This window comes from Eublepharis macularius, chromosome 2 (assembly GCF_028583425.1).
Source record: "Eublepharis macularius isolate TG4126 chromosome 2, MPM_Emac_v1.0, whole genome shotgun sequence".
NCBI classification, from domain to species: Eukaryota; Metazoa; Chordata; class Lepidosauria; order Squamata; family Eublepharidae; genus Eublepharis; species Eublepharis macularius.
In genome coordinates, this window is record NC_072791.1 from 184202311 (window position 1) to 184227469 (window position 25159).

The following is a 25159-nucleotide window of genomic DNA, read 5'->3' on the forward strand; positions in this document are numbered from 1 at the left end:
GAAACATATTGAGAAATATCTTTTCTCATGCCATGCCACCAAAACTGTCTCTGTATTAGTTGCAGTGTTTTTAAATATCCAAAATGCCCTGCTAATTTGGAGTCGTGACATTGCTTCAACACTTCCCCCCTTAAACTGGCTGGAACGTACAATTTCTGTTGCCTGTACCAGCCTCCCAATTTGCCTTTTTGCTATATGTCTTTGGCCAGGGCATCCCCCTCCTTCTTGGTCTCCTTGGAGACTTTCTCTTCGCAGCCTGTGGAAATGGTATCTTGTTTCACTTGCTGGGATTGGCTTCTGGTGATTACAGCCCCTCCCAGCTGGGTTGGCAAAAACATAGTGTTTATTACTTCCTCTCTTTGGCTTTCGTGTTGGGGCATGTGTGATAAAACATCCGCCAGGAAGTTAGATTTGCCAGGGAGGTGCTTCAGTGTGAAATTGAATTTGGAGAAGAACTCTGCCCACCTTAGGTGCTTGGTGCCGAGCTTGTGTGGCAATTTTAACACTTATAGGTTTTTATGATCAGTCTATATTTCAAAAGGTACTTTGGCCCCCTCTAGCCAGTGTCTCCAGGTAGACAGTGCCAATTTAACCACGCTGGCTTCTTTGTGCAAGATCAGCCAGTGGCATTCAGTCTCAGAGAATTTTTGGACACATGCACAAGGGTACCATTTCCCCTCATTATCGGCTTGCAACAGGACCCCTCCCGTGGCAACATCGCTAGCATCCACCTGTACAATAAACTGATGATTTTCATCTGGGTGCTGTAGCGCTGGCTCAGATGTGAACAGTTTTTTTAATTGGTCAAATGTCTCTTGGCATTCTTGAGTCCAAACTAATTTGGCACTTGGTTTATTTCCTTGTAGCCCTTTTCCTTTGGTTTTTAACAGGTCAGTGAGGGGCACCGATATTTGAGCAAAGTTCTTTATAAAAGTTGGCGAAACCCAGGAATGATTGTAACTGCCTCCTGGTCTTGGGGGATTCCCAACCCACTACTTCTTGTATTTTTTCAGGGTCCATTTTTAATCCCTGCCCTGAAACTCTATAGCCCAGAAAATCCAGCTCGTCCTTGTGAAATTCACACTTGGACAGTTTTACAGGCAGGTGGTTATCATGCAGGGCTTTCAGTATCTGTCGGACCAACTGGACATATGACTCATAATCTTTTGAATAAATCAAAACATCATCTAAATAAACAACCACACCTTTGTACAGGTACTCATATAAGATTTCATTGATTAAATTCATGAACACCCCAGGGGCCCCTTGTAATCCGAAAGGCATTCAAATTGTCCCAAAGGGGTGTTAAATGCTTTCTTCCATTCATCCTCCTCCCATATTCGTACCTGGAAGTAAGCATCTTTCAAGTCCAATTTTGAAAAGATTTTTCCCTGAGACACCACGCTCAATAAGTCTCTGATGAGAAGGAGGGGGTAGGCATTTGACATTGACACTGCATTAATGCCCCGATAGTCAGTGCATAATCTTAAACCTCCATCTTTCTTCTTGCGAAAGAACACTGGTGCAGCATGGGGGGAGCTGGTGGGTCTGATGAATCCTCATGCCAGGTTTTTGTCAATGAACTGTCTCAGTTCTTCCCTCTTCCCCCAGTTCATGGAGTATAATTTCCCTTTCGGCAGCTTTTGCCCAGGGATGAATTTGATGGCACAGTCCGTAGGTCTATGAGGGGGTTGCTCATCCGCTTCCTTTTCATCAAACACCTGACTGAAGTCCTGATATTCGGGTGGGATCTGCTCTAATTCCTCTTTCGTAAGCAGAACCGCCTCTAGGGGGGGTGCCTTCTCACCCCACTCCGCTCTCCACACATGGTCAGGGCAGTTTTCTATGTTAAACTGCAGCTCACCCATCATCCCCCTTACATACAGGTCGTGGTCCCAGAGCCATCATGATCCCAACACTAAAGGGAATTTAGTGGCTGTGCTGACAACAAAAGACATGGCTTCCCAATGGTTCCCCATCCCCAGAGGGACTGGTTCCATTGCATAAGTAGTGGGGCGCCCTTTCATCCGGGACCCATCCATCTGTTCAAATACTATGGGGTGGTCCAGTTTGCACACATTCAACCCCAACCCCGTGACTAACGTGGGGGTAATTAAATCCCGAGTGCATCCTGAGTCTAGCAATGCCCGCACTCGTATATGAGTCCCTCTTTTGGGATTTACTAAAGTCACTGGTATGTAAAGTAGGGTCCCTTTAGGTCTCACTTCATCAGAACCTCTTCACGGTAGGTAGATGGCATTTCCTACCTGCTGGATAGGGCACTCCTCCTCTTCCTATGGGTCTTCACTCAATCCCTCTGAGCCTCCCTTGGCGTTGAAGCCAGTTGCCACTTCACTTCTTTTCTTGGCGGGTTTCTTTGGTGTTTTGGAAGCTTGTGGGGGAGGCTCTCCTCACGGCGTAGCTCCTCTCTGCTGCTCTTTCTTTGTTCCCAGGGCATTCAGAGGTGAAATGGCCTGTGCCCCCACATTGTAAATACTGCCCTCTCCTCCAGTGACTTGCGGTCTCGGACTCCTGGACGTTGGTTTGGGAGAGCCTTTTCTCTATACCCTCCCCGCATCGGGGTGAGGTTTCTTGGCTCCCTCCTGGTGCTGCATCTTCAGCAACTTCACTACTTGGTTTCGATTCTCCACCTCGCATGCGAGTTGAATCCACCCTAGCAGGGTTCTGGGATCATCTTGCATTAGGGCCTTTGCTACCAAATCGGGGTTCAGCCCAGCCCAGAAAAACTCAATCTTGATCCCCTCTGTCCAATCACACACCTTCGCTGCGTACTGTCTGAATTTGGTGACGTACTCACGCACGAGTCGGTGGCCTTGCTGCATCCTCTTTAACTTTATCCTAGCCCGCTCCTCCTCTAGAGGATCTTCAAACTGGGCTCTCAATGCTCTCACGAACGCATCAAGGTCCATCAGTTCGGGGGCTTGGACTTCATCTAGGATAACGTACATTTGACCGCGGCACTTCCCAGCCAGGACCCCAGATTGCTTACCTGGCTATGTTCGTTCATGAATGTGTAGCCCCACAGTTGGAAAAATTCCATAGCTTGCACAGTGAAGAATCCCAACTCCTCAGGGTCCCCATCAAACTGTGCTTCTAACTTCCGCCACTCCTGTGGCTGTGCGGGAGGGGTGACTGGTCTCCCTGGGAGCAGCACCAATGGAGGTGGCAGTGGTTGGAGTGGTGGTCCCCAGGGAAATGCTGGTGCTTGTGGCCCGGCTGGGCCCCAGGGGGTGGGGGCTGGCTGGTTGTACCCCCATCGGATCCCTCTGGGGCGGGACAGCTGGCCTATCCGGTCCTCGCAGGGTACCTTTTTGTAATCCTTGGTGCCTCCATGGTGGGATAGGGGGTGCAGGGGGCATTGGTTGGAGCGGTGTGCCACCATTCCCTGCAAGATCTCGTCACTGCCGGGCACCCTCCTCTGGCAAGCGCCTCATCAGTTCCTGCAGCCCCCACGCCACCTGCGTCATCCCCCTTTTCAGTTCATCTATCTCGTCTCGCACTGTTTTCGAATCCTCCTCCTCAGAGTCCGAAGTTTCGTGAGGGATGGCAGAGCTCTCTCGTCGGTTCACCCCCATGGCCTTGTAATAGTCCTCTGTTTCCAAAGCACCCAGGCTGGTGGAGCGGGGTCGGCGCCCTCCTCCTTCACTCCAAATCTCCCAGGATCGAGGCTCCTCGGGGCCGGTGTGTCTCGATAGCTCCCTTGCCTCCTCCTCCCTGAAAAGGGTATCCAGATGGGTCATAATTCTCACTCTGGCTTGACGATCTAGTGAATCCAAATCCAAGTTTAGTCTCTCCATCAGCCTCCTTCGCTTGGTGGAGGGTTCAGTCCCCCATGGTACATAGTTATCTCACCTGTCAACTAGGCTTAGTCCTGGTCCATACCTGGTGTCCCACCAAAGGTCCAGTCTCTCCCTCATCGGTGCAGCCTCACCGAACCCACACAGGTTTTCAGGATCTTGTAGTTTGTAAGTCCCTGCAGTGCAGCATCTTCCCACCATGGCAGCTATGACCTCGTTCAGGGTGCTGGCTCCAGAGATATTTCTAGGGACTTCTGCCAAAATGTCAGTCCCTGGCAAGTAAATCCCCAAGTTCTCCACGGCAATCACACAGGTGATTTGGTTGAAGTAACTTTTATCTGTCAGGTTCAGGGTGCTCAGACAGTGGAATTGGCAGAAGTGACATATTGAGGGAAAGCATGGTTAGTTATAGGTTAATGTCCCATGCCCAGGTTAGTAGCCCGTTGAAATTCTGGCACAAACACCAGAGACAAAAAGTATCAGAGTTTAGACTATGATAAGCAACAATAGCAAATTGGATATGAAATCATCTCTGTTCTCAGGGAAGATACAATTCAGACTAGTTGCATCTGGCTTCAAGGCCGTTGACTACAGAAGTGAAAGGGTTTAACTTCAAAGCAGAGATAACACACTGAACTTCCAAATAACAGGCATTGAAAGGTACTCAGAACTCTCCATAGTGTCAGAGGATTAATAGGTTGCACATAACATACACATGGCATGTACTGCAGGCAGGCATACATGACAATAATCATGTTTTTTCTTTTAAGAGTTCCTTCACCTTCAACAAACTGTTAATGAACTTTAATCTTAGTGCCCAATATTTTTATTCTGAAAAACTCAAGTGTGTGCTTTGTGTAAATTCATCTTCTGTCATCTATAGAAGATGTATTTCTTATGTCCTAGATGGAGAAAACCACATGGTGGCAGTCTTGAGAATGGAATTCCTCTAATTGCTAAGCTCCCTCCTTAACCTCCATGCTCATCATTAGAATTTAAATCTACCATATGTTCCAGTAGTTACAAATGTGATAAGTACCTAGCTGTATTTTAAGCTAACAAATAAATGCAAAATATATTTGTTTTATATGAAACATTTCTACTCCACTTTTCCTCTATTAGTGTTGAAGCTCCCTTACATCCAGCGCATGAAAGCAATGTAAACTAGAGATGCAATATTAAAACGTATGTTTTAAAAGCTTAAAACTGGAACAGATATTAAAGAAATCACACCCACAAAAACATCCATAGCCAGAAAGAAGAATCGAGGCAAAAGCATACCCAAAATCCTGACCAAACAGAACAGTCTTTGACTGAGACCTGGACAATATCACTGTTGGCAGATGTCCCTTCATCCTATTCCAGAGGTGTCAAGCTAATGCATCAAGCTTAATAGTCAGTGAAATAATTTAAACTAAGTGCCGTTTCATATTCAAATAACACGGTATCTTTTATATGCGCTCCTATTACAATGGGTCATAAAGTCCTGTTCCTCGGTCCACTCTGAGGGGACTTAAACTGTTGAGGGCTGGTCCATGGCCTTTTCAGTTGTAGGCCTGTAGAACATACTCCACAGTGCTTCTCTCAGTTGACTTCTAGAAAGATGTGGATGGTGTCTGTTTATTTAGTGTAGTACTTTGTAACATTCTTAATGGGCTTAGGGATGAAATTACAATAACACAAATACTAAAATCGCATAATAGACCATTTATTTAACACAACATTAAAATCCAAGAGTAACACCATAATTTCTTTTTAAGCAGGCATTTCAGAACATGTTATCGTAGATTGTTAGATAGCTTGTATTTTGTTGTAATGCCTTTTCAGTGTTTTGATCTATTCTGTGAGCTGCTTTGAATATTATAAAACAAAAGATTATTGTCTGTAGTTGAGAGCCACATATACCTTTATGGACACGTTCATTATTACTGCTTGTTGTTGTATTTATGTTTACTACATTTATTTTGCATTCGTAGGGAGGGCAGGACCTTCATCATCCACTACAATAGCTGGCACCAGTCAACCAGCCATCACTAAAACCACATCGGTTCTTCAAGACGGTGTCATCGTCACAACTGCAGCTGGAAACCCACTTCATAGCCAGCTCCCCATTGGGAATGACTTTCCTTTTGTTGGTCATGATCATGCTCTGCATTTTCCACAGAACAGCGCTTCAAACAACAATCTTCCGCATTCTTTGAATCCAAATCTCTTTAGTTCTCTGCCTATCTCTTTGCCAGTGAATCAGCAGCACCTCCTAAACCAGAATCTATTAAATATACTGCAGCCTTCAGCAGGAGAAGGCAAGTCTGAAGTCAACCTCAATCCTTTAGGTTTTCTCAACCCAAATGTCAATGCTGCTTTAGCTTTGCTCTCCAGTGATGTGGATGGGCAGGTGATGCAACCTGTTCATTTCCAGCTGCTAGCAGCTCTTCTCCAAAACCAAGCCCAAGCAGCTGCCATGTTCCCCTTACCACCTTTCAATCTATCCATCTCAGATCTGTTACAGCAACAGCAAAACAATCCTATGCCCTCAGTAGCACAGATGACAGCCCCACCACCAGATCATTTGCTAAGCAGTCAGTCAGACACCAACAGAGCTGAGACCCTGTTAACCAGCCCTCTGGGAAACCCTTTCCCAAGCTTTTCAGGCACAGACACTACTTCAAATCCCCTCTTCCTCCCAGCTGTCACTGGGGCCTCAGGATTAATGACCTTGAATCCCCAGCTGTTGGGAGGTGTTCTGAACTCTACATCGGGAAACACTGCCAATCATCCAGAGGTTTCCATAGCAACCTCCTCCCAGGCTACCACTACCACAGCCACTACATCATCAGCAGTGGCAGCACTGTCTGTCTCAACACTTGGTGGGACAGCAGTGGTGTCAATGGCAGAAACATTGCTGAGCATATCTAATAATGCTGGGAGTACATCTGGTCCAGCTAAACTCAACAGTAACTCTGTGGTGCCACAGCTACTTAACCCTCTACTGGGGACAGGTCTGCTTGGTAAGTTAAATATTTTCACAGATTTTAAAAAGAAAAAAAAAGAATTGTGGTGGGGGGAAGCTTCTATTTTCTACCTTTTTTTCAAAATTCCATTTCATTGCACTCTTTTTCCTAAAAGGTTTATGCTATGCCAGCTTGTCTTAACCATTCCAGTGAAAAATTGCAAATACAATTGACAGAGAATTTTATATAGCATATTCAAAACCCTATTGTTTTAGAAAGTTTGATGCCATCTAAATTCAGTCAACCAGTTGGAATGGCTTTTACATTTTTCAAATCTCATCAACGTACAGATGCATCTTTGGGATGCAGCTTTTTATTTAAAACCTCCAAGGCATCACAGGGTTAGTATGAGTAGCTGTGCAATAGATGAGAACCTTCCATGTCGTCTGAATCTGAAATATGCCACTACCAATACACCCAACTCCCAGATTACTATGAAACAATACATAATGTAGTTCCAGGGACATTATGAAGGTTCAAAGTAATAGGCTATCCTTCTAGCACTGTACATTTATGTTCTCATGTTTCTTTATTTTTTATTTTGTTTGTAGCTTCAAAACTGAAGATTTCCTAACCACTTGGGAATCTTATACTTAAACAGAAGCTGAGGTTCCAACTCACATGTTTAAATCAAGGTAGTAATGTCCTCTTCCAGTGACTTCAGATGGAGAGCCATGTACTGGAGAACAAGTGCCTTCAAAACATGACTCTTTAAAATCAGATTTAACTGTGAATTGGACCCAATAGCCTGCCAAATTCTTTAATTTTATATTTAAATTTATATTCCCCTTTTTTGTCATGAGTTATTCAAGGTGGCTTTCCGCTGTTGATTTATAGTTCTCAGGTCAATCCAGTCTACAAAAATAGACTGGAGTAATCATGATTTAAATTGTCATCATTTTTCTACAATAAATGCTTTAAAAATGCAGATATGTTGATTAAAAACACACAAAGTTTTAGAAAAGATCAGCAGTATTTTCTCTAGCATTCTGGTATTTTGTTTTATGAATATTCTTAGTTGTGTAATGTCTTGTGCATGCATGTGTGTTTAGCGAATTAATGAATCTGAGTCCAGTGGCACCTTGGAGACCAACAAGATTTTCAGGATATAAGCTTTCAAGACTCAGAGTTCCCTTCTTTGGATACCAGTGAATTAACATTTTTTCAAACATAATAACATAATAATAATAACATTCAATTTACATACTTCAGGAGAACTTAATGCTACACTCAGAGCGATTTATAATAATAATAACATTCAATTTATATACCGCCCTTCAGGACAACTTAACACCGGCTCAGAGCGGTTTACAAAGTATGTTATTATTATCCTCACAACAATCACCCTGTGAGGTGAGTGGGGCTGAGAGAGCTCTAAGAGCTGTGACTGACTCAAGGTCACCCAGCTGGCTTCAAGTGGAGGACTGGGGAATCAAATCCGGTTCTCCAGATTACAGTCCTGCTGCTCTTAGCCACTACACCAAACTGGATAAATAGCTGTACAAAATCAATTTTAGTATAAACACCATCCTACTTAGTTAAGAAAAATTAATTTGGCCCCAGTATTGTTGCTTAAATAGGACCACATCGGTACTAGCAGGGCTCATTTCGAGGGGGAACACGCAGTAGTTCCCCAAAGAGGTCACATGTCAAGTGGCCCCGCCCACCTGACTCTCAGCCATTTTGGGCCCGTTACAGCCTGGATTGGGGCCGAAATGGCCCAGATCGGGCCTCTGATGGGTGGGGGATCACTCTCCTGCTCAGCAGCGGCCAGATCCTGACCATTTTGGGCCCCTTGGGGGCCATTTTCAGCCCCTTTTTGCCATTTTGGGCCCAATTTCGGCCCTGGATGGCCAGGATTGGGTCCAAAACAGCCAGGACAGGTGATGTCAGGCGGTGTGGCATATGCAAATCAGTTATGTTAATGAGTTCCTCCAGCTCTTTTTCTACGAAATAACCCCTGTGCACTAACAACATAGGATTCAAAGGGCAGTGTACAGAACTTCCATGCACCTATAGGGGAGGAGCTGTAGTCTGGGTTGGAGCACATGCTTTACATGAGGAAGATCCCAGGTCCAATCCCTGGAACCTCCACTTAACACGATCAGGCCCTAGAGAACTGCTGCCTGTCTGAGTAGATGACTTTGAGCTAAGTGGACCAGTAGTCTGACATCCTATAATCATGTGTACAGATGTTCCGAGCTACCTTTCTCCCTAATACCTTGAAAATCTGCTCCTTTTGCTTAAGTAGTTTCGATGCAGCACTTAGAGCAGGGGAAATTGGGCACACACACCCCAATGTATGTGGCAAAGCCTGACTTTCATTTCCACTTATAAAAATTAATCTTGCCTGTATCAATGAAGTGTTTTGCTATTGCAGTCTCTAATTGTTGTTTTCCATCTGTGACTTCTAAAATTGCTTTTTTTAAGGACAATGTGCTATGGTTGTTGGGGGTTTTCCGGGCTGTATTGCCGTGGTCTTGGCATTGTAGTTCCTGACGTTTCGCCAGCAGCTGTGGCTGGCATCTTCAGAGGTGTAGCACCAAAAGATGGAGATCTCTCAGTGTCACAGTGTGAAAAAGATGTAGGTCATTTGTATCTACTCAGGAGGGGTGGGGTTGAGCTGAGTCATTCTGTAAGAGTTTCCCAGGGTGTGGAATGCTAATGGCGGGAGGCTTCACTGAATCCTGAGGAGGTTCTTTTGCATATGGATTGGTGCTTGATGTGCTAATCTTCTCTGCAGGGCTATTGTCGGGTGTGGAGTGTTTTGTTGGCCTGGTGTTTTTCAGAACTGGAGTCCATGCTCTGTTCATTCTTAAGGTTTCTTCTTTCCTGTTGAAGTTTTGCTTATGCTTGTGAATTTCAATGGCTTCCCTGTGCAGTCTGACAAAGTAGTTGGAAGTGTTGTCCAGTATTTTGGTGTCCTGGAATAAGATACTGTGCCCTGTTTGAGTTAGGCTATGTTCAGCCACTGCTGATTTTTCAGGCTGTCCAAGTCTGCAGTGTCTTTCATGTTCTTTTATTCTTGTCTGGATGCTACGCTTTGTGGTCCCGATGTAAACTTGTCCACAGCTGCAGGGTATACGGTATACTCCTGCAGAGGTGAGGGGGTCTCTGCTGTCTTTTGCTGATCGTAGCATCTGTTGTATTTTTCGGGTGGGTCTGAATACTGCTTGAAGGTTATGCTTTTCCATAAGCTTTCCCATCTGATCAGTAATTCCTTTGATATATGGCAAAAACACTTTTCCTGTAGGTGACTGTTTTTCCTTGGTTGTTTGATTCATCCTGGGTTTGATTGCTCTTCGGATTTCATTTCTGGAGTAGCCATTTGCCTGAAGTGCGTGGTTTAGATGATTAATTTCCTCATTGAGAAAGCGCGGCTCACATATCCGTCTTGCACGATCCACTAATGTTTTCATTATGCCTCTTTTCTGTCGGGGGTGGTGATTGGAGTTTTTGTGTAAGTAACGATCAGTGTGAGTTGGTTTCCTGTAGACCTTGTGACCTAACTGAAAGTTTGCTTTGCGGATGACCAAGGTATCCAGGAATGAGAGTTTTCCCTCACTTTCTTTCTCCATTGTGAATTGTATGTTCAGGTGGATGTTGTTGAGATGATTCAAAAACTCCCTCAATTCTTCCTCCCCATGGCTCCAAATGATGAATGTATCATCCACAAACCGGAACCATACACTGGGTTTGTGGGGTGCTGATTCTAGAGCTGTTTTTTCAAAATGTTCCATGTAGAAGTTTGCTATAACTGGGCTGAGTGGGCTCCCCATGGCCACCCCATCCATCTGTTCATAGAATTCGTTGTCCCATTGGAAGTAACTGGTTGTCAGACAATGATGGAATAAGGCTGTTACATCCTCTGGGAAAATCTGATTAATCAGTGCAATAGTGTCTTTTACTGGAACCTTGGTAAACAGGGATACAACATCAAAACTGACAAGTATGTCTTGTGGATTGAGTTTCAGAGAACTGATTTTGTTGATGAAATCTGCTGAATCTTTGATGTAAGACGAGGTTTTCCCGATGTGGTCCTGCAGGAGATCTGCCAGATGTCTAGCTAATTCATATGTCGGTGAACCAATGGCACTCACAATGGGTCGGAGTGGGACTGAATCTTTATGTCTTTTTGATGTTGTATCCCTGTTTACCAAGGTTCCAGTAAAAGACACTATTGCACTGATTAATCAGATTTTCCCAGAGGATGTAACAGCCTTATTCCATCATTGTCTGACAACCAGTTACTTCCAATGGGACAACGAATTCTATGAACAGATGGATGGGGTGGCCATGGGGAGCCCACTCAGCCCAGTTATAGCAAACTTCTACATGGAACATTTTGAAAAAACAGCTCTAGAATCAGCACCCCACAAACCCAGTGTATGGTTCCGGTTTGTGGATGATACATTCATCATTTGGAGCCATGGGGAGGAAGAATTGAGGGAGTTTTTGAATCATCTCAACAACATCCACCTGAACATACAATTCACAATGGAGAAAGAAAGTGAGGGAAAACTCTCATTCCTGGATACCTTGGTCATCCGCAAAGCAAACTTTCAGTTAGGTCACAAGGTCTACAGGAAACCAACTCACACTGATCGTTACTTACACAAAAACTCCAATCACCACCCCCGACAGAAAAGAGGCATAATGAAAACATTAGTGGATCGTGCAAGACGGATATGTGAGCCGCGCTTTCTCAATGAGGAAATTAATCATCTAAACCACGCACTTCAGGCAAATGGCTACTCCAGAAATGAAATCCGAAGAGCAATCAAACCCAGGATGAATCAAACAACCAAGGAAAAACAGTCACCTACAGGAAAAGTGTTTTTGCCATATATCAAAGGAATTACTGATCAGATGGGAAAGCTTATGGAAAAGCATAACCTTCAAGCAGTATTCAGACCCACCCGAAAAATACAACAGATGCTACGATCAGCAAAAGACAGCAGAGACCCCCTCACCTCTGCAGGAGTATACCGTATACCCTGCAGCTGTGGACAAGTTTACATCGGGACCACAAAGCGTAGCATCCAGACAAGAATAAAAGAACATGAAAGACACTGCAGACTTGGACAGCCTGAAAAATCAGCAGTGGCTGAACATAGCCTAACTCAAACAGGGCACAGTATCTTATTCCAGGACACCAAAATACTGGACAACACTTCTAACTACTTTGTCAGACTGCACAGGGAAGCCATTGAAATTCACAAGCATAAGCAAAACTTCAACAGGAAAGAAGAAACCTTAAGAATGAACAGAGCATGGACTCCAGTTCTGAAAAACACCAGGCCAACAAAACACTCCACACCCGACAATAGCCCTGCAGAGAAGATTAGCACATCAAGCACCAATCCATATGCAAAAGAACCTCCTCAGGATTCAGTGAAGCCTCCCGCCATTAGCATTCCACACCCTGGGAAACTCTTACAGAATGACTCAGCTCAACCCCACCCCTCCTGAGTAGATACAAATGACCTACATCTTTTCCACACTGTGACACTGAGAGATCTCTGTCTTTTGGTGCTACACCTCTGAAGATGCCAGCCACAGCTGCTGGCGAAACGTCAGGAACTACAATGCCAAGACCACGGCAATACAGCCCGGAAAACCCCCAACAACCATCGTTCTCCGGCCGTGAAAGCCTTCGACAATACATCGACAATGTGCTAATTTGCATCAATTTGCATACATCTCAAGTCACCAAAATTCTCATTTTTGCTATTGATATTACTGGTTTGCATATATGTTTTTAACAGTTTTTTAAAAAAGAAATAACATAGTGTACATTTTGAAGCAGTGTTTTTTTTAAAAAAGTTTGTTAGCATTACTGTGTGTTCAGTAAACTGTGAAATATGTTGCTTCTCTTTCAAGAAACATTGCAAGAACAACTGACCGCTTGGGGAACAGGTTTCTTTGTGAATTTAAGAATTAACTATCAGTTCTGTGGGAAGTGAAATCCAGAGTTAGACTGTCTTGCAAAAAGAGTTCAGATAGACACAACATCAACAAATCCTAGAAGACTAGTTCACTAAAAACTTGCAGAGAATTTTTATATATGCATGTCTGCTGCTAGTTGTACAACCCAACTTGAGAAAAACAGTTGCTTACCCTTGGAAAACCACTGGCTTAACGATTCTTATGTTTGGAATTGCAGGAGATATGTCATCAATAAACACTGCTCTTAGTAACCATCAGCTAACGCATCTGCAGTCACTATTCAACAACAATCAGATGTTTCCTTCAAATCAACAGCAGCAACTTCTCCAAGGCTATCAGAATCTCCAAGATTTTCAAGGACAGCCCCCAATTCCTGGGCCGCCTAACAATCCAAACCCTATGGCTTGTCTGTTCCAGAATTTCCAGGTAGGCAAGTTTTTTTTGCTTCTTTCTAAAAGTCATGCTTGAAATAACAGTTAGTTTTACTTTCTCAGTTTTTTAATAATCTTTTCCTGAAATTTAAACCTTTTTGGGAGTTTAATTTCAACACTTTACATTCTCTAGCATTTTAACCGTGCAATCTTATGCAGGATTACTCCAGTCCAGAATGTCCCTGGAGGGTTTCATACTTACTATAATATACAAATTTATTATATGAATATGAATATATTATATATATTATAATATATATAATAATATATAATATATATATATATATATATATATATATATATATATATATATATATATATATATATATATATATATATTCATATAACTGTTATGTTAATGTATGTTTTATTATACTGGTCTTCGACCATAATGAATGAATGAATGATTCACTGGGTTTTTTTAAGTCAATACATTAGTTATTCACCTCTGGCAAGTATTAAAAAGAAATTGTGGTATTGCTAACCTAAGAGAAAAATAAGATGGAAATTGTAAGTAATTCTCACAATACCATATCCTTTCCTTCTGTAATCAGTTCACTTGATTTAAAAACTCATAAAACAGAAGATAAGCAAATAAATGCATTCCCACCCCACCCCCACCTGTCCTCTGAAAAATGTCTCGTCACTTTGTTTTCACCAAGAAATTGCTATCAAAGGTTTGACCTATGAAAGTGACTAAAGTTATCTAGTATGCTAGACTGTTTTAAATAAACTTATGTACTTAAATGGTACTGCTAAACCCAAAGTCTGAAAGCATGATTTGGTACTTTGAAAAAATGTAAACAAAATGCACCATCCTGTTAGTATAAACAACTAAACAGTTCCTGGTTTATAAAATTGTAGTTTACACCTAAATTCTAAGTTGTATGGCTTTCTTTGTGTGAATTATGTAGATATTTTAATGCAGCCATAGCAGATATTTTTAGATGGCTTTTCTTAGGAAGTTTGATAGACAACAAAATAAAATAAGCTTATATAAAAAATATACTATCTCATTCTGAATGATGTACATGTTTGGTAGAATAACAGTGATGGTTGCAAGCTTGTACACAATTATATGTCCTTTACTTCAGTTGGACTTTAAGTTCTTATAACTGTGTACTAGATCACAGCTTGTGAATGATACATAAATAATAAAGGGATCATTGGGAGGAAAACTTTAAAATGTCCCTACTCCCCACCAGTCACTGTTCAAGAAGCACAAGGGGCTGCAGCCACAACAGGGAGGTGGAAGCAATTCATTTAATAAGCGAAGTTCTGTTTTGAACTAACTGGTCCTACACATAATCCTTAATAAATCACATTAAGTTTGTTCCACGCAACCCGTGGATCGTATGTCCCCAGCCAATTGAAAAGAGACACACGAAGAGTCTTGTGAGTGATTGTACAACTACAACGTTTAATTAAACGGAGAAGACAGATGCACAGAAAGTTAAAAGCACCTCTATGCCAGTCGCTCTTCTGAGGCTCCAACAGGTGTGCAAGACCTTTTGTACCTTCTGGTTCATTAGCACAAATTTCAATACTGACCACCATATTGGTCCATACAAGTGACCACTCTAATGACTTGGCAGCCTTACATTGGCAGATCAATTCTGGACATCATCAAAATATGCATATTTCCCAATTAACATTGCTTATCATTTCAGAAATATTGTTTATAATTTCAAAGAACATCTCATTCTTCCCCTGTTACTTTCCCATCCATAAAGTTTCCAGTTGTTCCTACCCCCCTCGAAATGTATCCCTTGCCAAGGGCACCTTGACCATCATGTTTCCTGATATACTGCACTTCATAATCATTAAACAAACAGTCTTTCCTTTGTATGTAGCTATATACTGCAGTGCAAGCGATTTCTCTATTTTATGAGATGGTTTGAAGCTACCCATGTACCCCCTCTCTGACGTCTGAATGTCATGGGAGAACTCCCCAAGACCTGAATGAAGCAAGTTTGTTTCATTCAGCTGTGTTGTTTATGGCCTGCCATTCTGGTTACCCCTTTTCCTTCTATTCCAATTATAATTGTTTCTTCTCTGCCTTGCTTCAGATCAAAGTTCAGCTGGTATTCTCTTGCCTCTAAAAGCAACTTTCTTTGGTTCTTCTCAGAGCTGATTTCTCTGCTCAAACCTACATCTACTTTAGCATGATTAGTTCAAAAGTATTCTTTTACTATCCTAACAGTGCAATCCTATGGTGAGTTACTCCAGTCTAAGCCCATTGAAGTCAATAGACTTGGACTGGAGTAACTCTCCATAGGATTGCACTGTAAAAGTATAATGATATATGTGTATTGTACTACTCTTTAGGCTAACCCAGTGTGTATATGTGGGTAGTCTTCTGTTAAACTACAGGTTGCTGACATTCAGGTACATTCATTATAGCTGGCATTAAACAAGTGGCATAGCTTCCCTGCCTGATTAATTCACCTCAGTGTTTACTTCCTGTCTTTCATAGTGAGAGTCACAGCAAAGGCACATGAAAATATTCCAGTCCATTTCATTCACATCCCACAATTTCAATTAAGCAGGATTGCAACTTACAGCTATAATTCTAAAGTTTGAATATGTCATAAGGCCTTCTTCACAGCATTCCCAAGAACTTCCAGCATGCTTTCTCACATGCAATACATATTTAGAATCACATCCAGAAGTATAATCAAGAATAGAAACAAAAAATAAAGTTGAGCCTGTGTGATGGGAAGGCTTACCATGGCCTTAATCATGGATAGCTAATGCAGGTAGGAAAAAGAAAGGAATGTATAGGGATTTAAAATGTTTTGTGTTACTTGCTCTGTAGTAAAATGTTTTTTTAGTGCATCTACCACTTATTTGTGGCACACTGGTTTTTACAGGCTGGTAGGGGATTTACAGGTGGAGGGTCTTCTCTATGGATAGGCACTAGATTATGTAATAATAAAAACTGTGTGCTTATATACCACTCTTCTAGACAGATTAGTGCCCCACACAGAGTGGTGAACAAAGTCAGTGTATTATTATTAGGGGTGTGCAGCGGGGAAATATTTGGCCTCCGTGGTGGCTGGCAGGGCAGCAGTGAGCACGGCCGCCCACACCACCGCTTTGGCCTCTGCAGCAGCTGGCAGGGCGGCAGCAAGTGCCGGCAAGGGCGCCACCCACGCCACCGCTTCGACCTCTGCAGCTGCTGACCAGGCGGCAAGGAAGGCCGCTGCTTCCACCACCACGAGGTAAGTAGGGTGGTGGTGAGTGGGAGGGAGGGCGCCCTTTAAAAAGGCCCTGAAGCTTCCAGAAGCAATCCGAATTGCTTCAGGAAGCTTTGTTTCGGTATTTCTGAATCAGGGCCATCATACTGGCCCTGATTTGGAAATACTGAATCTTTACGAATTAGGCCCAGTTCGGTTTTTTTTCCCGAACTGGAAACCCGAAGCACACACCCCTAATTATTATCCCCATGGTGCAGCTGGGGAGCTGGGCCTGAGAGGAGTGGGTTATGCAAGGCCACCTGCTGAGCTCATGGAAGTCATGGGATTTGAACCAGAAGAGTGTTGATTTGTAGCCCAACTAATTAACCGCTATGCAACTGCAGCTTATGTACGTTGCCAGAATCTTTTGAGACATTTGAGTGTATTTCTATAGAGACAGAAGTAAAGTCTGAGCTTTTGCAGAGGCCTATGTTTCTTTAAAGTACGTTGGGAACTAAATTTTATGTAACAAATTATGCTTTCCTTAGAATGAATATACAAGCTAATGACAGATACTACCCTGCACAAGGAGAGTTCGGTAGACAGCAGTGAGGAAGACTTTACTGTTTACCTCTTGTACTAGGTGAAACTAATTTTCACTAAAAGGACATTTTAAGTGTCCTTCAGTGTTCTTGCTTCAGTCTTAAATTCTGGATTAAATATTCATTATCAGTAACAGCAGGATTTTTAAAAAACTCTCTCAATTTTCTTTCCCTCTTATATTAAAAGGTGAGAATGCAAGAAGAGGCTGCTTTCCTAAACAAGAGAATGATCACTCAGATGGGGATGCCACCAATTCCTGAAAGCCCCAACGCACCACTTCCACCTTTTCTGGATTCTCCATGCAACTTGCAGCAACGGACAGAGCCATCCATAGGACAGCAGACCAAGGACAACCCCAGTCTAGGTGCCCAGGGTGATGCTTCAGTCGATGCTATCTACAAAGCGGTGGTAGATGCCGCAAGCAAGGGGATGCAAGTAGTAATCACCACTGCAGTTAACAGTACAACGCAAATGAGCCCCATCCCCGCTCTGAGTGCCATGAGTGCCTTCACAGCCTCAATTGGTGATCCATTAAATCTCTCCAGTGCTGTCAGCGCAGTTATCCATGGAAGAAACATTGGCATTTCTGAGCATGAAGGTAGGGCAAGGAACGCTAGGGGGGCACGAATACTGAAGAATTCAGAACACCTTAAAAATTCCAGTGAGGGGGATGGCTTGGAATACTATAAACCAGCGGGTTGCAACACGCCCAAAAAACAGTGGGAAGGGGAGCAAAGCCCTGGAGGGGACATGAACAGATGGAAGTGTGAGGAGTTTTTAGATCATCCATCCCATATCCACAGCAGCCCTTGCCACGAAAGACCCAACCATGTCTCCACACTGCCATTGGTCCAAGGCAAGCAGCATCCAATACTGTTACCACAGCGAAACTGTCAAAGCGATAAAATGTTGGAGGAAAACTTCAGGTATAGCCATTACAAAAGAACTATGATGAGTTTTAAAGAGAGACTAGAGAACACTGTGGAACAATGCGCACACATAAACGGAAACAGGCCTCAACAGAGCAGAGGGTTTGGAGAGTTGCTGAGTGCTTCTAAGCAAGACCTGGCAGTGGAGGAGCAGTCTCCGAGTTCCTCAAATAGCTTTGAAAGTTCTCTAGTTAAAGACTACATCCATTATAATGGAGACTTTAATGCCAAAAGCATTAATGGGTGCGTGCCTAGTCCTTCCGATGCTAAAAGCATTAGTAGTGAAGATGACCTAAGGAATCCCGATTCCCCTTCTTCCAATGAGTTGATACATTACAGGCCAAGGACGTTTAACGTTGGGGACTTGGTCTGGGGCCAAATAAAAGGACTGACTTCATGGCCTGGTAAATTAGTAAGAGAAGATGATGTTCACAACTCATGTCAACAAAGCACTGAGGATGGGAAGGTATTTTTATACGCATGTGTGTGTATATATATATTTATATATATATATTAACAAAGTCACAAGCCTTAGCCACAAGCTTTTGCTTGTGTCCCTTATGTGTAGGAAAATAGTTATCTATATTGATAGAGTTGCTGATGGATTTTTATTTTAAGATTATCAACTACTGTTGTGTTACTTTCTTTATGACCCTTAGGAGATAGGATTGACCTAAAAACGTTTAAATGTTGCTTTAATTGTGTATTTTATTTAAATATGTATGCCTCTTCATAAAATCAAGTCATGCTACTTTGAAGCCATTTAAATATACTGTTATGTATATATGTTGCTTTAATTTAATCCTCCTTCAGTCATATGTTTTATTTTTAGGTGGGTAAACATGTTGGTCTTCAATAAAACAGTAGGATTTGAGTTCAGTGGCACCAGAGGCCAATAAGAGTTTCAGGGTGTAAGCTTTCAAGAGTTATAACTCCCTTCTTCAGATGTAGGACTTTGTTCACTATTCTGTATAATAAAGTAAAGGTAATAGTAATCATCAACTTGAGTATTTTACATGAGGAAACTGAATTAGGCATTTGGTGTTAGCTAAATGTAGCAGATTCTGGCTGGGACCCAAAGACCCTTATGATTAAGCAGAGAGTTATTCTACGCACATGTGGCAGTAGCCAATTGGCCATTGACTACGTTATCCCTTGTTACATTGCACACCACTCCAAAGAGTTCCCTGACCTTCTGGAGCAGCTGTTCCAAGCATCCAAAGTGGACTTCAAACCACAAAAGCCCCAGCACAGGTTCAGTCCTTTGGATCCTGTTCACGTTAATTAATAAAACTACCCTAAACTGAATAAAAGACACAGACCAATTTTTAAAGAAATCTCTGCTTCTCGTGTTGACAGAGACAACATAGAGAACAAACTTAGATTTGTCTTTCCCCTTGAAAAGATGGAAGTGAAGAACCAAGGCATACGGTACTGCTGCTAAAGGGCTACTACAGAAAATGTCTCAGCGATGAAGGGGAAAGCATATGCTTACAGCCATTCTTACTACTTCAACTGCATGTTTTCCAGAGCTGAGCTCTTTACATAGGTGCTGCTTTGTCTTCTGCCACCTTCTCCAGGCTCAAACACGCACATATAGAATTTTAGTTCCTCAGTGAAGACACTGGACTTGCAGCAATCCAGGATTGCAGCACATTTCCTCCTTTCAGCATTTCCAGAGGGATGGCGACCTACATCTGGGAGTCATGAGACTTTACTGCTTTAATAGGTTCCCCACTGTTACTGTCCTGCACCACTGCCCATTTCAAAAATGCTACAGAATATTTTCCTGGGAAAAAATGTCATCTTTACAGATGCGTATGGAAGAATGATTAGTACAGTCGTTTCAATGCAATAGGCATCTTCACTGTCTGTTTAAACAAATGCATTTAAAGCTTGCATTTCCAAGTTGCTCAGTTCTTGCCACTTTTATAATAATTTACTAATAAAATTTAATAATAAACGGTTACATTCTCATAAGCATGAAATGCTGTTGAGTTCACATTATTGTCATGCCAGTACTTCCTTGTTTCTCTGTCTTACCTCTTCTTTCATTACCGGAATGGATTTTGAATTTAAGTATTTTAGGGAAAGAAAATCTCGAGCATTTGGAGAACAGTTTTTACATTCTTCTGTTATTTACAACACTGCAAAAAAGAATGTTCAGACCTATTTCATATTGAGTATGTACTCTGTAAAGTTCACACATATTGACTAGCCTCAAACTACAGCTAGCATGCCTGAATCAGTTATCATGGATTAATCACTGCAGATAGAATTTTCATATTTCCTAATGTCAACTCAAAACATAATATTTTTCAGTAGCAGTTATTCACACGTTCAGTTGTCTTCAAGCGGTAAGTCAAATAATGAACAGGCATATATAAATCATCCTCTTGTCACAAGACAATCTAAAATTTTGCCTCCTATATATCTTAAATACCTTAACACATTCTGTTTACTGTTTTGCTGCTGTTAGCACACAAAGCAGTTAACTCAAGCTGTAAAAAGCTTTAAAAAGCAGTTTACTGTAAGCTGTCTACAGTGCACTTTTCTGGGAGCAAGCCCCATTGAATAGGGTTCTTCTGAGTAGATCTGCTCAGGATTATTCTCTTAATGCCTGATTTTCTAACTTCTTCTCACAGTCATGATGAGCTATGTCATCATGACTATTTCATCCCCTGAGTTTGGAAGACTGGATGTCTCTCGACGACTGGATTGCAAACATCCTTATTCTCACTTGGGTCTGTGCTGCCCAGATAATGCTAATTAGAGATGCCACAGAGTGGAAAGACTGCAGTTACTGTGAATGTTAGTGGGATAGATATTTTCAAACAAGCTCCACATTAATAATTCCTTGAGGATAGTTTCATCTGTTCTGGAATTACTGTGATGACTTCTTATCCAAAAGAAATTCATTATTCTCCGTTCCAATTACCTTCTCAGTTCCGATTATTGGACTTGTACCACTGTGTTGATTCCTTCACTAGCTACTTACTTTGGCACTCCATTCTAGCCTGCTTCAGCGTGTTTAACAATAACACCTGCATCATAACCACCATTCAATCTGCCATTCTCTTCAATGAGAGACTCAGACTTCTTTGCAACATGGCACCACATCATCTCAGGTCACTGGATTTTGGCAACTTTAGGAGTTTGCAAAGCTCCATCTAATCTCATACACCTACCAAAAACCACAGATCTGTTCTCACAATTGATGACAGATATTGCATGATATAAACCTAAGTCAGAAATGGACAGCCTGGTATTCCTAGGTTACTAAATGTTCATGGTTTCATACTCTGCATTTTCTTGGGAACATGACCCTAGATCATGTTTGTATTTAAACAGATTATACTTCCCATCTTAAATTCCAAGATCTTTCAAAGTCTTTTCTTTGGGAGTTCATATCTCTGCTCTCTTGGCCGATTAAAGCACTTTGAATGGTCACCCACACTAGTTTCTTGGAATGGCTTATTCAATCTGTAAATAAATACCTCTTGGCCTTTTGTCCTTGGTCCTTTATAGCTAATACTGTATATGGCTTCCTGCAATATTAATCTGTTATCATTCAAGACAGTTTTTTTGGTAGCCATCACTTTTGCTTGCAGTGAATTATCTGCCCTTCACTGTGATGCATCTTGCTAACCAATGCATAAGAATACGGGCACACTGCAACTTAAAACCTCACTTCTTCAGAAACAGGGTCTCAGTTGCATTTTACTCAGAGTATAAATCTATCTTTCTTCTTCCTAAAACTGAAGGACAAAAGTGAATACATAATTGTATCTTGGATTTCAGCATTTTGTTTATGCTGAAATTTTATTTTTGGTGTTATGGTCCACATCGCAAGGACTAAACGGATCATCCCAGAGTAAGGTCACCAGCTCCAGGTTTGGAAATTCCTGGAGATTTAGGGAATGGAGCCTGAAGATGGAGGGGTTTGAGGAGGGTCCTCACAGGGTCTAATGCCATCAGGTCCACCCTCCAAAGCAGCCATTTTCTCCAGGGGAACTGATGTCTGCCATCTAGAGACAGTTGAAATTCCAGGAGATCAGTTATCACATGGAGGCTGGCAACCCTATCCCAGAGGCGGTTAATGGATGGTGGCCACTATTGTACAGTACTCCCAATTAACCAGATAGCCTCTCCCTTCAATTGGATTAAAAATATACCACAATGCAGATCAAAAAAATCTTGGTCATTTCACCTATTGGAAGGGTACTTCCCCAATGTACTGTCATGGGATACTTCTCTTTCAATAACACTGCCACCAGCCTGCTGGTTATGATTCACACAGAGCAAATCAGTTAAATTAGAGTATTCCATATAAAATGTAAATAGCATAGCTTAGAGAGGATAGCCTGTACCCAACTATATAGTTAAGAAATCTTAAGTACCATTAAGTTTATTTGAGCAGGGTGATGGTTTTCACAGATCCCTCTCTCTAGCTGTGGGCCACTGAGCCCACCAAAATGTTGTCACTGGAGGGTAAGCGGACCACCAGGAACAACATAGTGTGAGGAGGGGGTCTACAGTAGGATTGCCAATTCCAGGTTGGGAAATTCCTGGAGATTTGGGGGGTAGAGCCCGGAGGGGGGTGGGTTGGGGAAGGGAGAGGCCTCAGCTGGGTATAATGCTATAGAATCCACCCTCCAAAGCAGCCGTTTTCTCCAGGGGAACTAATCACTGCTGGCTGGACATCAGTTGTAATTCCAGGAGATCTCCAGCCACCACCTGGAGACTGGCAACCCCAGTCTACAGTGGTGTTAGAAATCACCACCCTCCCTTAAGGAAATATGCCCTTTAATTTTCAGATCTAAGCCGATATTAACGGATACCAGGAAACTCTTGTATTCATGGGAGCTCCTTGTGCAAGTGGATTAGTAACCAACTTCTTATTTACTGTAAAGAGATTTTTGATGTTAGATTACATTGAAGGTATTAAAGGTGCTGTTTGTTTGTTTAGCTAAAGTTAAGACCAGAGGTTTTTACCACTTGAAAGGGAGGTGCTTTGAGGAAGTTTAGGGGCAATCTGTTAATGGTGGCACAGGTTTGGTGAACAGTAAGTGCCTCCATTCATGTTTTTGTGGTTAAAGATGTCCACATATCAATTATGGAGGGTACAGAATACTGAGCACAGCACTAATGCGACTTGCTAATGGTGTTGCTCCAGTGTTGGAAGAATCCTGGCACAAAAGCTGAAGTGGCAGCCCTGCAGCTATTTTCAGACATGAAGCACCTAGGCTAGATTTTAAAAAGTTTTTTTTTCTCTAGATAGTTAGTTACTTTTCATCGGCTCCTTTGATTTTATGCATTCACAGAATGTATAAATTGGCTGCTATTGGTACAAAAAGCTGTTCTTTGTGTACATGACAGTTTTTTAAAAACCCCAAACAGTACAAAAGTGATAATAGACATTTTTTTTAATAGAGCTACTTAGGATTTTAAACGTTAATTTAACTGTTTTTAGTTGGTGAAATGAAGTGTGCAGTTTCTGTAATACCAATTGAAAAACAAAGTTATCCAAAGATAATAATTGTACTGTCACTTGTACATATGGCTGCACAAAGCAAAGAGAACTCTTGCTTTTGCAGAGTTCAATTAGGAACAGAATTGACTTGAGCCATCTGTTACTGAAATCTATAATTTTTATTATTTATTTCAGTGCAGCTGAAGTCTCATAACATTGCCCGATTTTGTAGTTTTGTTGTTAATTACAGCAGGCTAAATCGTATAGTGGTTGCCAAACATTGCCAAAACAAAATCTCTGTTCATTCATAGTCTTTTAACAAGAACAATACTAAAATGATATGTGTGCTACCTAAATCATATGACCATCTCAGTCTTATCCCAACCTTCAGCTGAGTCTGTGTAGGCTTTACTCAGAAAAGCTGGAGTGATATCCCATATGTGGCAAAAAGAATGATGTTGCTGTTCTGTTCTTCTTATCCTAAACCCCATTCATTCTACTGTAGCTTTGTACTAGCATGTATGCTAACAATAGGGTATGATGGCAACACTTATGATGCCACCATGAGTGCCACAGGTAATCTTTCTTCTTTCTCTGTGCTACAGTAAAAAATACCTACTCCTGAGCTACTTTAAGACATTTCCCCCTAAAGCCAAAACAAAGCAAAAAAACTATGGCTCCTCAAAGATTTGAAGCATTTGTTCTAGCTTGGTATCTGACGCGGCAAATTGTAGGATTAGGATATAAGAAATACTAGATGGTTTGTTTATGAATGGCTGCATTTGAAATACTCCTATGTAAATTTAGTATTTAAGAAATTGTGAAGTCATCAGCAAATTTTGTATTTTAGTGTATGTACAGAAAATATGTAGGGATTGGACCTAAAGACACTGCAAAAGGAGTCCTCCAGTCACCTCATATAAGAAGACTGTGTAAATATGCAGCATGTGCTAAATCCAGGTTTATTTTCCACTTTCCCAAGAGTTTCACAATCATTTGCATAAATGGATGTGCAAGGATTGCCTTAGACATGGCCTATTATACCACTCTTTACAGACATTTGCAGAAGAGTGCTAACAGCTCTTCCCCTTCCGTTCATGGTTCTTTGGACATCCTGTACAATTTTGGATGTATCTTTTTATTCCTTGTGATGGAAGTATATTTTTTTCAGTGGTTTCTGGTCTAAAATACAAGTAAATAGGATCTGGTTCACTTCCCACTCTGCCCTGATCTACAAGACAAGTAAATACAGGACATTTTAACTATTTTTTATTATTGTTATTATTTATTCCTCAGAAATGCTTTGATTGTCATTGGATGGGGTTATTTTGAGGATACGTTGAACCCATGAGCCTCTTGAGAAATTAGACCAGAGAAATATTATGGCTGTAAGAATCTACCAGTAATGTAGTAGTTAGTTAATTTTTTGAATGAGTAATATAGTTTGATCTTCATGCCTTCGCTCAGGTGGAGCCCGACAAGCTGAAGACACTAACAGATGGTCTGGAAGCTTACAACCATGTCAGAAAGAGGAATAGAAAGTAAGTAGTCATATTTTTGGAATGCTTCAGGCTAGTAGGATGCTATAGTTTTTGCAGAAAATTGAAGAATGGTTTGAGACAGATTGCTCCTTGTGATGAGTATACTCATTCCACTTTCACCTCTAGTAAACAGGTTTTACAGGCTTTGACATGGTTTCAAAACCTGCAAAACTTGTATGATTAGAGGAAATAGTGAAGAATGATGCCTCTCTCCAAACTATTGTT

General features: G+C 41.8%; 1 protein-coding gene across 3 annotated transcripts in view; it reads left to right on the forward strand.

The window, feature by feature from the left end:
• MBD5 (methyl-CpG binding domain protein 5) overlaps positions 1-25159 on the forward strand; it is a 198807-nt gene that overhangs the window by 156107 nt on the left and 17541 nt on the right. Inside the window, exons 8-11 of one of the 3 annotated variants that reach the window (XM_054971421.1) lie at positions 5795-6826; positions 12996-13204; positions 17178-18386; positions 24861-24934. In XM_054971421.1, coding sequence (XP_054827396.1) covers positions 5795-6826; positions 12996-13204; positions 17178-18386; positions 24861-24934 — 2524 coding nt within the window. The remainder of the gene's footprint in view (positions 1-5794; positions 6827-12995; positions 13205-17177; positions 18387-24860; positions 24935-25159) is intronic. The other 2 variants (XM_054971422.1, XM_054971423.1) reach the window with 2 other exon arrangements.